This window comes from Oncorhynchus kisutch, linkage group LG29 (genome assembly GCF_002021735.2).
Source record: "Oncorhynchus kisutch isolate 150728-3 linkage group LG29, Okis_V2, whole genome shotgun sequence".
Taxonomy (NCBI): Eukaryota; Metazoa; Chordata; class Actinopteri; order Salmoniformes; family Salmonidae; genus Oncorhynchus; species Oncorhynchus kisutch.
The window spans coordinates 31,276,526-31,293,000 of record NC_034202.2 but is presented as its reverse complement, the minus strand read 5'-3'; the positions used below and the strand labels follow the sequence as shown (position 1 = coordinate 31,293,000).

At 48.4% G+C, this 16,475-nt stretch overlaps 1 protein-coding gene across 1 annotated transcript in view; it reads left to right on the top strand.

Moving 5' to 3' along the window:
* LOC109873880 (ephrin type-B receptor 4a-like) overlaps positions 1-15,775 on the top strand; it is a 45,252-nt gene extending 29,477 nt beyond the window's left edge. Inside the window, exons 5-16 of the mRNA XM_031809190.1 lie at positions 2,966-3,118; positions 4,340-4,675; positions 4,776-4,900; positions 6,017-6,185; positions 6,442-6,541; positions 8,194-8,258; positions 8,388-8,501; positions 11,907-12,154; positions 12,382-12,597; positions 12,876-13,219; positions 13,675-13,833; positions 14,240-15,775. Coding sequence (XP_031665050.1) covers positions 2,966-3,118; positions 4,340-4,675; positions 4,776-4,900; positions 6,017-6,185; positions 6,442-6,541; positions 8,194-8,258; positions 8,388-8,501; positions 11,907-12,154; positions 12,382-12,597; positions 12,876-13,219; positions 13,675-13,833; positions 14,240-14,345 — 2,135 coding nt within the window. The 3' untranslated portion in view covers positions 14,346-15,775. The remainder of the gene's footprint in view (positions 1-2,965; positions 3,119-4,339; positions 4,676-4,775; positions 4,901-6,016; positions 6,186-6,441; positions 6,542-8,193; positions 8,259-8,387; positions 8,502-11,906; positions 12,155-12,381; positions 12,598-12,875; positions 13,220-13,674; positions 13,834-14,239) is intronic.
* The last annotated feature ends 700 nt before the right edge of the window (positions 15,776-16,475 follow it).

The following is a 16,475-nucleotide window of genomic DNA, read 5'->3' as shown; positions in this document are numbered from 1 at the left end:
AGAGAGAGGAGAGAGAGAGAGGAGAGGAGAGAGAGAGAGAGAGAGAGGGTGAAAGTTATACCCTGTACATGGATAACAAAGAGACAGTATATTTACACTGTCTGGGAAAGGAAGGCCAGGGCCACTTGAATTGTAATGATGTCATCTTATTCAGCGATTAGGCTGACGTGGAGCTTTTTTCTGCCGACATGTTGCTTCCTGCCTGGCCAGAGTTAGCGCCTTAACTGTTTAGCCTCTCTATTTGGTTAATGATAACTTGGCTCGTAGGAGTCGTAAAGTCCTCAACTGTTAGGCAACCTGGCTTAGTATTAACCCTACAACTACCCATTAAACAAGTAGAATAACAACCAAACTGTAGCCCTACCTCACTGCTGATGAATAGAGTAACCATGTTATTCAGTACAATAAAATACAACTTAATTGTCCCTCATTGGGAAATACAGTTCTTAGATAACAACTAGAACAATGTTCCCACCAGACTGTTCCTACAACCTAATGAAACATTCTGGGAACCTTTATAGAACAGATAAACTATGTTCTGGGAATGTTCTTGTTACATCAGGTGAATGTTTATTGCTCCCTAAAAGAAACATTGTAAAATATGTTTTGGTGTTTTGGGAACTTATCTTTTGTGGATGTCCCCACAATATTCCCATTAGACTGTTCCCACAATGTTCCCACCAGACTGTCCCCACAATATTCCCACCAGACTGTTCCCACAATGTTCCCACCAGACTGTTCCCACAATGTTCTTCTCACCAGACTGTTCCCACAATGTTCTTCTCACCAGACTGTTCCCACAATGTTCCCACCAGACTGTCCCCACAATGTTCCCACCAGACTGTCCCCACAATGATCCCACCAGACTGTCCCCACAATGTTCCCACCAGACTGTCCCCACAATATTCCCACCAGACTGTTCCCACAATGTTCCCACCAGACTGTTCCCACAATGTTCTTCTCACCAGACTGTTCCCACAATGTTCTTCTCACCAGACTGTTCCCACAATGTTCCCACCAGACTGTCCCCACAATGTTCCCACCAGACTGTCCCCACAATGATCCCACCAGACTGTCCCCACAATGTTCCCACCAGACTGTCCCCACAATGTTCCCACCAGACTGTCCCCACAATGTTCCCACCAGACTGTCCCCACAATGTTCCCACCAGACTGTCCCCACAATGTTCCCACCAGACTGTCCGCACAATGTTCCCACCAGACTGTCCCCACAATGTTCCCACCAGACTGTCCCCACAATGTTCCCACCAGACTGTTCCCACAATGTTCCCACCAGACTGTTCCCACCAGACTGTTCCCACAATGTTCTTCCCACCAGACTGTCCCCACAATGTTCCCACCAGACTGTCCCCACAATGTTCCCACCAGACTGTCCCCACAATGTTCCCACCAGACTGTCCCCACAATGTTCCCACCAGACTGTTCCCACAATGTTCCCACCAGACTGTCCCCACAATGTTCTTCTCACCAGACTGTTCCCACAATGTTCCCACCAGACTGGCCCCACAATGTTCTTCTCACCAGACTGTTCCCACAATGTTCTTCTCACCAGACTGTCCCCACAATGTTCTTCCCACCAGACTGTCCCCACAATGTTCTTCTCACCAGACTGTCCCCACAATGTTCTTCTCACCAGACTGTCCCCACAATGTTCTTCCCACCAGACTGTCCCCACAATGTTCCCACCAGACTGTCCCCACAATGTTCTTCTCACCAGACTGTTCCCACAATGTTCCCACCAGACTGTTCCCACAATGTTCTTCCCACCAGACTGTCCCCACAATGTTCTTCTCACCAGACTGTTCCCACAATGTTCCCACCAGACTGTTCCCACAATGTTCCCACCAGACTGTTCCCACAATATTCCCACCAGACTGTCCCCACAATGTTCTTCTCACCAGACTGTTCCCACAATGTTCTTCCCACCAGACTGTCCCCACAATGTTCTTCTCACCAGACTGTCCCCACAATGTTCTTCCCACCAGACTGTCCCCACAATGTTCCCACCAGACTGTCCCCACAATGTTCTTCTCACCAGACTGTTCCCACAATGTTCCCACCAGACTGTTCCCACAATGTTCTTCCCACAATGTTCTTCTCACCAGACTGTTCCCACAATGTAATGAAACATTCTGGGAACCTTTAAACAACAGACTAAATATGTTCTGGGAATGTTTTATACAAACATGATATAATCATCAGCATGACTGGACAGTTACTGTGTTATGAGAACATTTGCCGCAACCCAACTAATGTTCTGGGAACTTTAACATATCAAATGTTGGTTTGCTCAGAAATATTAATGGTACGTTGTGTTATTACATGACCTGGAAACCTAATGAGAACGTTTGGGGAATGTTCTCTGATGGTTGGTACAGATGTTCGTTTTAGTGAATGTTTTTAGGATGTTATCATCCTAATGTTAGATACAACCCTCACTACAACTTAATGGGAACCTCAGCTAATGTTCTGGGAATGGTTTGCTTGGTCAGAAGTCTGTCTGTTATTAGTACTCCGTACGTCACAGAAAATTAGACCTTCAATATCCACTAATGAATACTTATGATGTCCAGTCATATATTAGATGTATTTGAGTAGACTTTTATTCAACAGAAAGTGAACAGAGCAGATATTGCAATACCACACACACGTACACCCTGGCTGAATGAGCCCGGTGGGTCAGGGAGCTGGCTCCATTTATAGGCTGTTTACACGCGTCCTGACCTGACGCACCACGACGGGATGCTGTGCTGCTTTGTGGTGATGTTCAGGGCCATGCTAACTTTCCTTCTCCCCCTCTTCCTCCCTCCCTCTCTCCCTCCCTCCCTCCCTCCCTCCCTCCCTCCCCTCCCTCCCTCCCTCCCTCCCTCCCTCCCTCCCTCCCTCCCTCCCTCCCTCCCTCCCTCCCTCCCTCCCTCCCTCCCTCCCTCCCTCCCTCCACACAGCCTGTTCTGTGGGTCAGTTTAGGTCTGGCTCGGGGGGCCAGTGCCAGGCTTGTCCAGGGTTCAGCCATGCTGTGGTGACAGGCTCACCTGTGTGTCAGTGTCGTCCAGGATACCTCCGCGCTGACTCGGACACTCCAGACACCCCATGTACCAGTGAGTACAAGCATTATATCTACATACTCTACCCTCTATTTACTTTCCCCTGATACTCTCTCTCTCAACGCAAACGCCGTGGAGGACCAACACAATTCCATGCAGACTCTGCTAACCTCTCTCTCTCTCTCTCTGTTTCTGTCCTAGTTCCACTTTCAACATGTGTATCTTATTTCCCCTCCTCTTTTGTTGTCCCTTGCTATTTCTCTTTTCCTCTGGTGTTGCTCAGCCCCTGTCACCTGCTCTGTGGTCTTTGTCCCAGGGCTGAGAGTATTGAGGTGCAGCTCCTTTGTGACTGTGTAGAGGGGGCAGGGCAGAACCTGGTGGTCACTCCCAGTACGGGACTCATTGATTGCCCTGAGTGACACCTCCATGTGGATTCAGGAATTTCAATTCAGCCACGTGTGTGAAAGGGGGGGCATTTTTAATTGGGCACACTCACTCAGAACGGCCATGAAAAGACTTCTGGACTAACAGCAATCTGAAACTCTGTTCCTTGTAGTGGCAGAAGACGGACACCCCGTGGAGGACCAACACGATTCCCTGTAGACTCTGATAACCTCTTACACCACTTCATTTATTTCAATCACTCCTGATTGTTTTGCTCATCACAGGCCCCCCAACCCCCGCCCCCCAAATATAGACTTTTTGAATTTGACGTAAATTGAACCTAAATTAAAGTAGGTCTATGTGATGGTAGTCAACTGCCTCCTACTTGTGGCCAGCCCAACCTCCCAGAGAGCATTGTGCCTGATATTACTAAGCATTTTACAGTAGCTGTAAATGGCCTAGCCACACAGCCTCCTTGGCAGGCACAGGAACTCATTCACACTGGCTGAGTGGCGTTGCAATTGTGGCAGCAATCACAATCCCCCTAGTACAATCTTCAGCTGCTGATCATTATCGAAATGTAGACGCGTGTAATTGGAGCACCAATTCAATCCTGCATCTCAATGTTGTTTCCTGCTGTGCCCCTCTTCCCCGGCGGCTCCTCCAAACGCTATCTGAACATGTGTCGGGGGCATAACAAATAGCAAATAAAATGCAAGTGATTTAATTGACAATGTAAATGTGAAACAGAGGAATGGTAATAATACACATCGCTCCAGTGAATTGCCTTCAAATGGAAAATGTCTTTGTACTTGTGGCTGATGAAGTATTTATGACTGCTGATTACCTGATGAGGAGGTGTGTGACCCTCTCCTCTCCCCCGTCCTCCAGGACCCCCCTCTGCCCCACGCAGCATCGTGACCCAGATCAACGACACCACGGTGACTCTAGAGTGGAGCGAGCCCATGGACAGCGGCGGCAGGACTGATCTGAGCTACTCTGTGGAGTGTTCCCTGTGTGGGTCCCCTAGGGGTCTGTGCTCACCCTGCGGGGACAGTGTCAGCTACAGACCCTCTCAGCGAGGCCTGCTGGGCCACAGGGTGGTGGTCTGGGGCCTCATGCCTCACACCACATACACCTTCTCTATCCAGGCCCTCAACGGGGTCTCCCCTTCCAATGGCAAGGGAGCACCCAGCGATAGAGTTAACATCACCACCAGTCACGAGGGTGAGAGAGGGATGTTTGGGTTGGTGTTGCATGGTTAGAAGAGGAAGTTGAATGTTGTTCTATCTTTTAAAGTCGTTTCTTTGTGTTGGTCTGAGTGCAGTTCCAGTGCTGCTGTCTGTGATCAGGAAGAGTATTTCTACAGAGAGCAGTCTGACTCTCCACTGGTCCGTTCCAGCCCAGCCCCACTACACCATCCTGCAGTACCAGCTACGTTACTGTGAGACGGTGAGGAGAACCAGATCTCTCCTCTCCCACTGACTCACCTCAGGTCTTAGGGAGTTGACTGTTCTATCTCTGTCCATCACTCTGACCTCTCACCCACTGACTCACATCAGGTCTTAGGGAGTTGACTGTTCTATCTCTGTCCATCACTCTGACCTCTCACCCACTGGCTCACATCAGGTCTTAGGGAGTTGACTGTTCTATCTCTGTCCATCACTCTGACCTCTCACCCACTGGCTCACATCAGGTCTTAGGGAGTTGACTGTTCTATCTCTGTCCATCACTCTGACCTCTCACCCACTGGCTCAACCCATTTTTCTTATCTGCTTTTGTTCAACCTCCATCCCTCTCTCCCTCCATCGTCTCTCTCTCCCTCCATTGTCTCTCTCTCCCTTCATCGTCTCTCTCTCCCTCCATCGTCTCTCTCTCCCTCCATCGTCTCTCTCTCCCTCCATCGTCTCTCTCTCCCTCCATCGTCTCTCTCTCCCTCCATCGTCTCTTTCTCCCTCCATCGTCTCTCTCTCCCTCCATCATCTCTCTCTCCCTCTCTCCCTTCATCGTCTCTCTCTCCCTCCATCGTCTCTCTCTTCCTCCATCGTCTCTCTCTCCCTCCATCGTCTCTCTCTCCCTCCATCGTCTCTCTCTCCCTCTCTCCCTTCATCGTGTCTCTCTCCCTCCATCGTCTCTCTCCCCCTCCATCGTCTCTCTCTCCCTCCATCGTCTCTCTCTCCCTTCATCGTCTCTCTTTCCCTTCATCGTCTCCATCACTCTGACCTCTCACCCACTGGCTCAACCCATTTTTCTTATCTGCTTTTGTTCAACCTCCATCCCTCTCTCCCTCCATCGTCTCTCTCTCCCTCCATTGTCTCTCTCTCCCTTCATCGTCTCTCTCTCCCTCCATCGTCTCTCTCTCCCTCCATCGTCTCTCTCTCCCTCCATCGTCTCTCTCTCCCTCCATCGTCTCTCTCTCCCTCCATCGTCTCTTTCTCCCTCCATCGTCTCTCTCTCCCTCCATCATCTCTCTCTCCCTCTCTCCCTTCATCGTCTCTCTCTCCCTCCATCGTCTCTCTCTCCCTCTATCGTCTCTCTCTCCCTTCATCGTCTCTGTCCGCCCCGCAGGAGCGTCGAGGTGAGGAGCAGTTGTGTAGCTACAGGGAGAGTGACAGTAACCAGGTGGTGCTGAGTGATCTCCGCAGGGCCACTCAGTATGAGGTGCAGGTTCGGGCCCGCACCATGGCTGGCTACGGCAGCTTCAGCCCAGCAGCCTCCTTCAGAACACTGCCTGACGGTAAGGAAAGGCCCAGGCTTCACTCTCTGAGAGGGGCCTGTCAATATGGCCTGTCCTTATCAGAGAGGCCAACAAAGTCTTCTAGGTTTCTTCTAGTTTTGTGTGTGTTAGGTCCGCCCTGTTCTTCTAGTTTATTACCCAGAATACATCAGTTCATTATTTATACTTTTTTTTGTGTATTTTTTTACATTTCCTTGTTACTAATAGTTGTATTTTTCCTTTGCACTCCCCCCCCCCCCTTTCATCCTTTATTCAGGGGACGACTCTCCTAACCAGCTTCTGATGACCGGTGTCCTTATCGCCATGGGGATGCTTCTGCTCATCACTGTCGTCACTGTGGCTGTTTTCTGCATACGGTGAGAACCAGGAAGAGGGGAGAGGGGAGAGGGGGAGAAGACAGGGACATCAATTCTGTAATGTGCATTAATCTTATATTAACATTTGACATGTTGTGTTTTTGTAACCTGCACTAATCATATCTTATATCTTAGATAATAACTCTGCTATATACAAACACTATGTCATATTTCAGCAAAACTCTCAGTAGACCAAATACATTTTCTTTGTGACTTTGTGCTTACGAGGCTAGAAGTTATTCCACTCATTATAACCCTCATTGTTTCAGCAAATAGCCCCACATGCCCTCAGAAAAAAGGTTCTGGGAACTAGAGAGAGTGAGGGGGGAGGGAGGGAGAGAGAGGGGGACGGGGAGAGAGGGAAAGAGAGGGATGGATATATATATATAGAGAGAGAGGGAGGGATGGAGAGATAGAGAGATGGGGGATAGAGCGATAGAGATAGAGGGAGGGGGAGAGAGAGAGATGGATATATATATATATATATAGAGAGAGAGAGAGAGAGAGAGAGAGAGAGAGAGGAGGAGAGAGAGGGAGAGGGAGGGAGGGAGAGATGGAGGGAGGGAGGGAGGGAGAGATGGAGGGAGGGAGGCGGTCAGAGACAGGATGCAGCCGTCCCAACCCTGTCTCCACAGGACAGGAGAACAATAGTTCTGACCTTGGGGCACACACCATACACACACATACAGAGTTGTGCACACGCATACATGCGTTACACTAATTACGAACACATTCAGTACACAGACATTGCACATACTCTGAGAAATACACAGATGTGTGAAATCACATTTTAACACACACGCATGCACACAAACACACACTCAGAGTAGAGGTCTGGACCAACCGCCAGCTGAGGGTGGGGACAGTATTGCTATTTTGGGCCTGTGAGAAAGGAGAGAGAGAGAGAGGCAGGTGCCCAGTAGCTACAGGCTGTACAGTCCTACTAGGATGGGGCCAAAGTCTCACTAATGGAGGCCTCCAGCCCAGTGCAGCAGACACACAGTCAGTAACACAGAGCAGAGTGGCTCCTGAATGGGGGAGAACAGTAGAGGAGGGCCCAGGGTCAAGACATTACAATATTTAACAGTCATGTATTGTGTCTGAGACAGATAGCAAATGAGCTTGTTTGTGAGAGACAGGGAGAGAGAGAGAGACAGGGAGAGAGAGAGACAGTGTTTTGTCACCGGGCTAACCACATCTTTCTTCCCTCTATCGCTCTTTCTCTGACACCTTGGCGCTTTTCTCTCTTTCCCCCTCTCCCTCCTTCCTCTCCCACTCTCTTTCCCCCTCTCCCTCCTTCCTCTCCCACACTCTTTCCCCCTCTCCCTCCTTCCTCTCCCACTCTTTCCCCCTCTCCCTCCTTCCTCTCCCACTCTCTTTCCCCTCTCCCTCCTTCCTCTCCCACTCTCTTTCCCCCTCTCCCTCCTTCCTCTCCCACTCTCTTTCCCCCTTTCCCTCCTTCCTCTCCCACTCTCTTTCCCCCTCTCCCTCCTTCCTCTCCCACTCTCTTTCCCCTCTCCCTCCTTCCTCTCCCACTCTTTCCCCCTCTCCCTCCTTCCTCTCCCACACTCTTTCCCCCTCTCCCTCCTTCCTCTCCCACTCTCTTTCCCCCTCTCCCTCCTTCCTCTCCCACACTCGGTTCTTTTCCACAGCAGACACAGTAGAATGAAGGACCCGGAGCTGAGTGACAAACATGGACAGTACCTCCTGGGCCAAGGTGAGTACACACACACACACACGCAAATAGTGCATACAGATTTGTTAAAAGTAATGTTATTCATATTTTAGTCAGTATGTGACCATGGCTGGTTCGTTGTTTAATTCCCCCACTCCCCCCCCTCCTCAGGAGTCAAGGTCTATATTGACCCCTTTACCTACGAGGACCCTAACGAAGCCGTACGGGAGTTTGCCAAGGAGATCGATGTTTCCTTTGTCAAGATCGAGGAGGTCATTGGTGCCGGTGGGTCTCAGGCTGTCTCTCTGTGATACTATTAAACAGACTGGTGGATAGGCTGTCTCTCTGTGATATTACTAAACAGACTGGTGGATAGGCTGTCTCTCTGTGATACTTTTAAACAGACTGGTGGATAGGCTGTCTCTCTGTGATATTATGAAACAGACTGGTGGATAGGCTGTCTCTCTGTGATATTATTAAACAGACTGGTGGATTGGCTGTCCTGTGATATTACTAAACAGACTGGTGGATAGGCTGTCTCTCTGTGATATTATGAAACAGACTGGTGGATAGGCTGTCTCTCTGTGATATTATTAAACAGACTGGTGGATAGGCTGTCTCTGTGATATTACTAAACAGACTGGTGGATAGGCTGTCTCTCTGTGATACTATTAAACAGACTGGTGGATAGGCTGTCTCTGTGATATTATTAAACAGACTGGTGGATAGGCTGTCTCTCTGTGATATTACTAAACAGACTGGTGGATAGGCTGTCTCTGTGATACTATTAAACAGACTGGTGGATATGCTGTCTCTGTGATATTATTAAACAGACTGGTAGATAGGCTGTCTCTGTGATACTATTAAACAGACTGGTGGATATGCTGTCTCTGTGATATTATTAAACAGACTGGTGGATAGGCTGTCTCTCTGTGATATTATTAAACAGACTGGTGGATAGGCTGTCTCTCTGTGATATTATTAAACAGACTGGTGGATAGGCTGTCTCTCTGTGATACTATTAAACAGACTGGTGGATAGGCTGTCTCTGTGATATTATGAAACAGACTGGTGGATAGGCTGTCTCTCTGTGATATTATGAAACAGACTGGTGGATAGGCTGTCTCTCTGTGATATTATTAAACAGACTGGTGGATAGGCTGTCTCTCTGTGATATTACTAAACAGACTGGTGGATAGGCTGTCTCTCTGTGATATTACTAAACAGACTGGTGGATAGGCTGTCTCTCTGTGATATTATTAAACAGACTGGTGGATAGGCTGTCTCTCTGTGATTTTATTAAACAGACTGGTGGATAGGCTGTCTCTGTGATATTACTAAACAGACTGGTGGATAGGCTGTCTCTGTGATATTATTAAACAGACTGGTGGATAGGCTGTCTCTCTGTGATATTATTAAACAGACTGGTGGATAGGCTGTCTCTGTGATATTATTAAACAGACTGGTGGATAGGCTGTCTCTCTGTGATATTATTAAACAGACTGGTGGATAGGCTATCTCTGTGATATTATTAAACAGACTGGTGGATAGGCTGTCTCTCTGTGATATTATTAAACAGACTGGTGGATAGGCTGTCTCTCTGTGATATTATGAAACAGACTGGTGGATAGGCTGTCTCTCTGTGATATTATTAAACAGACTGGTGGATTGGCTGTCCTGTGATATTACTAAACAGACTGGTGGATAGGCTGTCTCTCTGTGATATTATGAAACAGACTGGTGGATAGGCTGTCTCTCTGTGATATTATTAAACAGACTGGTGGATAGGCTGTCTCTGTGATATTACTAAACAGACTGGTGGATAGGCTGTCTCTCTGTGATACTATTAAACAGACTGGTGGATAGGCTGTCTCTCTGTGATATTATTAAACAGACTGGTGGATAGGCTGTCTCTCTGTGATATTACTAAACAGACTGGTGGATAGGCTGTCTCTGTGATACTATTAAACAGACTGGTGGATATGCTGTCTCTGTGATATTATTAAACAGACTGGTAGATAGGCTGTCTCTGTGATACTATTAAACAGACTGGTGGATATGCTGTCTCTCTGTGATATTATTAAACAGACTGGTGGATAGGCTGTCTCTCTGTGATACTATTAAACAGACTGGTGGATAGGCTGTCTCTGTGATATTATGAAACAGACTGGTGGATAGGCTGTCTCTCTGTGATATTATGAAACAGACTGGTGGATAGGCTGTCTCTCTGTGATATTATTAAACAGACTGGTGGATAGGCTGTCTCTCTGTGATATTACTAAACAGACTGGTGGATAGGCTGTCTCTCTGTGATATTACTAAACAGACTGGTGGATAGGCTGTCTCTCTGTGATATTATTAAACAGACTGGTGGATAGGCTGTCTCTCTGTGATTTTATTAAACAGACTGGTGGATAGGCTGTCTCTGTGATATTACTAAACAGACTGGTGGATAGGCTGTCTCTGTGATATTATTAAACAGACTAGTGGATAGGCTGTCTCTCTGTGATATTATTAAACAGACTGGTGGATAGGCTGTCTCTGTGATATTATTAAACAGACTGGTGGATAGGCTGTCTCTCTGTGATATTATTAAACAGACTGGTGGATAGGCTGTCTCTGTGATATTATTAAACAGACTGGTGGATAGGCTGTCTCTCTGTGATATTATTAAACAGACTGGTGGATAGGCTGTCTCTCTGTGATATTATTAAACTGACTGGTGGATAGGCTGTCTCTCTGTGATATTATGAAACAGACTGGTGGATAGGCTGTCTCTGTGATATTACTAAACAGACTGGTGGATAGGCTGTCTCTCTGTGATATTATGAAACAGACTGGTAGATAGGCTGTCTCTGTGATATTACTAAACAGACTGGTGGATAGGCTGTCTCTGTGATATTACTAAACAGACTGGTGGATAGGCTGTCTCTCTGTGATATTATTAAACAGACTGGTGGATAGGCTGTCTCTCTGTGATATTATTAAACTGACTGGTGGATAGGCTGTCTCTCTGTGATATTATGAAACAGACTGGTGGATAGGCTGTCTCTGTGATATTACTAAACAGACTGGTGGATAGGCTGTCTCTGTGATATTTCTAAACAGACTGGTGGATAGGCTGTCTCTCTGTGATATTATTAAACAGACTGGTGGATAGGCTGTCTCTCTGTGATACTATTAAACAGACTGGTGGATAGGCTGTCTCTGTGATATTACTAAACAGACTGGTGGATAGGCTGTCTCTCTGTGATATTATTAAACAGACGGGTAGATAGGCTGTCTCTCTGTGATATTATTAAACAGACTGGTGGATAGGCTGTCTCTCTGTGATACTATTAAACAGACTGGTGGATAGGCTGTCTCTGTGATATTACTAAACAGACTGGTGGATAGGCTGTCTCTCTGTGATATTATTAAACAGACGGGTAGATAGGCTGTCTCTCTGTGATATTATTAAACAGACTGGTGGATAGGCTGTCTCTGTGATATTATTAAACAGACTGGTGGATAGGCTGTCTCTCTGTGATATTATTAAACAGACTGATGGATAGGCTGTCTCTCTGTGATATTATTAAACAGACTGGTGGATAGGCTGTCTCTGTGATATTATTAAACAGACTGGTGGATAGGCTGCTGTACTATCATGTATGTACTGTACTCACTCATGTTTCACTTGCTTGTCTCTAGGGGAGTTTGGGGAGGTGTGTCGGGGGAGGCTGAAGGTCCCAGGGAAGAAGGAGAACTACGTGGCTATCAAGACCCTGAAGAGTGGCTACACAGACAAACAGAGGCGGGACTTCCTGTCGGAGGCTAGCATCATGGGCCAGTTCCAGCACCCCAACATCATCCACCTGGAGGGCATCATCACTGCTTCCTGTCCCGTCATGATCCTCACTGAGTTCATGGAGAACGGAGCGCTTGACTCCTTCCTTAGGGTCAGTCTATATACCGTCTCTGAGCCTTCCACACACACAGAAACGCACACAGACACACACACACAAACACAGACACACACAAACAAACACAAACACAACCCCTTCCTTATGCGTCATTATTTCACTATGTCACTTCTGGTCTCTGACTCTCCCTCAACCCATCCCACTTACACACATATTGAATTGTTTCTTCCAGATCTCTAACTCGCTCGTCTCTCTCTGTGTAGTTGAACGATGGTCAGTTCACTCCCATCCAACTGGTGGGCATGCTGCGTGGCATCGCGTCGGGCATGAAGTACCTGTCTGAGATGAGCTACGTCCACAGAGACCTGGCCGCACGCAACATCCTGGTCAACAGCAACCTGGTGTGTAAGGTGTCTGACTTCGGCCTGTCCCGTTTCCTCCAGGAGAACTCCTCAGACCCCACCTACACCAGCTCTCTGGTGAGACTACTGCACCCTGTTCTTCCTCAACACCAAGCCCTTTGTGTGTGTGTGCATATGGTCATGGTGTATGGTTGTTGACTACAGATGGTCATGGTGTATGGTTGTTGACTACAGATGGTCATGGTGTATGGTTGTTGACCACAGATGGTCATGGTGTGTGGTTGTTGACTACAGATGGTCATGGTGTGTGGTTGTTGACTACAGATGGTCATGGTGTGTGGTTGTTGACTACAGATGGTCATGGTGTGTGGTTTCTGACTCCTGTCTTCTATCAGGGTGGTAAGATCCCTATCCGCTGGACCGCCCCAGAGGCCATCGCCTTCAGGAAGTTCACCTCAGCCTCCGACGCCTGGAGCTACGGCATCGTCATGTGGGAGGTCATGTCATTCGGAGAGAGGCCCTACTGGGACATGAGCAACCAGGACGTGATCAACGCCATAGAGCAGGACTACCGCCTTCCCCCGCCCCCTGACTGCCCCACCCACCTCCACCAGCTGATGCTGGACTGCTGGCAGAAGGAGCGCTCGGCCCGCCCTCGTTTTGCCGCCATCGTTAGCGCCCTGGACAAGCTGATCCGCAACCCTGCCTCGCTCAAGATCATGGCCCAGGATGGTGCAGGGTGAGTGGGCACAGATCTATAGGCGAGAGGGGTGGGTGTGGAGGGTGTGTGGGAGAGTCAGATAAGGTAGTGCGGGTTTAAACACAAAGCCTAGGGTAAAGACAGGGAAATGACTGTCTAACCAGCTGGAGTACTGTATATCCTGTCCCCTAATAGAGCCCCAGTCTCCACTACTTCATTCCTAGAATACAGTCCTGTCTTTCAGAGAGTCAGTCTACTGTCCCTCCTCTGTCCTGCTGTGACCTGTCAGGCTCTAGCTGTGCCTATCCTCTCCCCCTCTCCCATCCCAAATACTGACCTGTCACTCACAGCCTGGCCCATGCCCCTCCCCTCCAGCAGCCATTGTTGTTGCCTGTCACTTATGCAGCCTTAGATCCCGCCCCTACTCCGTAGACATGCCTGTGAGGCCCCTGGTGTGTGTGTGACGTGTCCCTGTGTGTCCCCCCTGTCCCCAGGCCATCCCACCCCCTGCTGGACCAGCGGGCCCCCCCGGCTCCCTCAGCGTGTGGCTCCGTGGGGGAGTGGCTGAGGGCCATCAAGATGGAGCGCTACGAGGACAGCTTCCTCCAGGCTGGATTCACCTCTGTAGACCTGTTGGCCCAGATCACTGCTGAGTGAGTTCATACCTACAACAATGTAGCTGTCTGTCTGTCTGTCTGTCTGTCTGTCTGTCTGTCTGTCTGTCTGTCTGTCTGTCTGTCTGTCTGTCTGTCTGTCTGTCTGTCTGTCTGTCTGTCTGTCTGTCTATCTGTCTGCCTGTCTGTCTGTCTGTCTGGCTATGTGTCAGTCTGTCTGTCTGCCTGTCTATCAGTCTGTCTGCATGTCTATCTGTCCATCAGTCTGCCTGTCTGTCTGTCTGTCTGGCTATGTGTCAGTCTGTCTGTCTGCCTGTCTATCAGTCTGTCTGCATGTCTATCTGTCCATCAGTCTGTCGGTCTGTCTGCCTATGCGTCAGTCTGTCTGTCTGCCTGTCTGTCTATCTGTCTGTCTGTTTATCTAATAGTATGTCCTTCTTCTCAGGGACCTGCTGCGTCTGGGAGTGATCCTGGCTGGACACCAGAGGAAGATCCTGTCCAGCATCCAGACTCTGACCATGACCAAGAGCCCTGGAACCATACACTTCTAACCCCAGCACAACTCAACTTGACCCCTGACCTCTTGCCCTGACCCAACACAGACACCAGCACGTACACACCACACAGAACATCGCACACCCATGGACCTATCCAGCACCCTGTGGTGCTGCATCCATGCAGTTCCTCACCCTGGTACCAGTCCCTTCTTAGACATGAAGTCCATCAGTGTCGTGACAGAGCCTCAATACGAACTTATTATAGACGACCTTCCCTCCAACCTGTTCAACCTGAGCGGTCAGCCTGGTGCTGGGGTCTGGTGGGAGACTGCCTCACTGGCCAGTTCACCCTCACTACTCCTCCTCTGCTTCACTGCTTGAATGTTTACCTGTGGTCCTGAACACACTGGTGATACTAGTGGAAGCACAGATCAACGTCAACCTAAGGACTATAGCTTTTCTATTGGTGTATTTCATGATGAAGAATATGAACTAGCCAGTAGCGGACGACACTACTGCAACATGGTGACACTTTCACAAATGTTGTGTCTTGGATTATTCATCCCATGTGGATTATATGATGATTTGATTACAGCTCTTTCAATGGACTGGAAAATGTGTGTTTGGACTCTTACCGGATGGACGTTTTCTTTTGGTTTCAAAATGCCTTGCCTTTCCTCAGGTGTTATGGTTAATGTAGGCATTTAGACCAGAACAGACTGTAGTCATACAAGCCTTCCTCTCCTCATCTTCCTCCGTGACTGTGCATGACTCTCCTGGGTCAGCTGTGTGGGAGGAGAGCAGGACTGAGATCAGCACTTTTATAGCCTGAACAGAGAAATTTGGTTTTTTAGTCAGAGATAGAGATCTCTCTGTCTGACTACACCTCTGCTCCTCTCAGAAGCTGCAGTATTTCCTGTGTTTCTCTTGGGGTATGGCTGGCTGGGCATCTCCACTTCCTGTTGCTGCTGGACTGGGCAGCTCACTTCAACACACTCAGACTGAAGGAGGTCCCTGACCGTGGTTAACGAGACTAAGAGAACACTGCTTAAGTATTTTCTAATTGGACGACTTGACCTGGACAGACATCAGCCTGGCCTCTCATTACTTGATTGATATTACTGTTGGTGTGTTTCTGTCTTGCTCGAGTGCCATTTGATATTCTATGTGATTTGAAATCAAAATGCCTTTTCTATAAAGCGGAAAGCCCTCCCAGGGTGATACAGTTAGATCTACCATACAAAGTCCCTTCAGATGCCAACAGTTTCACATGTTTATGTTTGGGGAGATTGTGTGCTTCCTCGTTAACTAAAGGATTGTGGGTAAGTGGTCTTCACATTGAGGATCTGTTATGAAAACAGGGACCTATCTTTTATAAAGTTGCCTTTTAAAATATTGTGTAGATAAGTATGTTTTGATTCCCCCTCCTGTGTGTAATGTGTATTCAGTCACAATAAAGACACACACCAGTGTTTATCACCTAGGACTCCTGCTCCTCTTTTAACAGGCAACTGAGCTTGTTATAACACACACATTACACACACTCCCTTTAGAGTTCTCAAATGCACACACATGAATGCATACACACACACACACACACATACAAAGTGAAACACAAGTAAGCCCACACACTCTCATGCATACTAAGTGAAGCATCCCAAAAATGGAGTACACACACACATTCACACGTATACACAGCCAACTTCAGTATATCATCCATATTCCTAATCGTTTTAAGGTGATCCGTTACTTTGGCAGCTCTTGTTTTCAAACATTCCTCCCCACAGATACTGTGACCTCCACAGTGAGGGAAGGGGAGGGGGGTTGTGGTTTGGGAATTGAGCCTACACCCCCCCCCCCCCCCCCCCCCCCCACCCTCACCCATTTCAGTTTATCTCCCTCACGGACATTCCTCTCTCTCCTGCTCCTTCCTTCAGAGAGACAACCCGTACCCCAGAGACCTCTCAGCTTGTCCTTGACTCTGTTCACTGACCCTCTCCTGTGTGTTCTCCCCCCTGCTCCTCAGCCCTTAGTCCTCTGGAGTAGTGCTCTGCTCTCACCAGGCTACGAACGACCCTGTTAACAGCACGTCCACTGCCCCATCTCAGAGCAGCCCACAGAGAGCTCACCATGGACTGTTTTCTGCTGTTTTCGACTCTCTCTCCACCGCACCTGCTGTCTCGA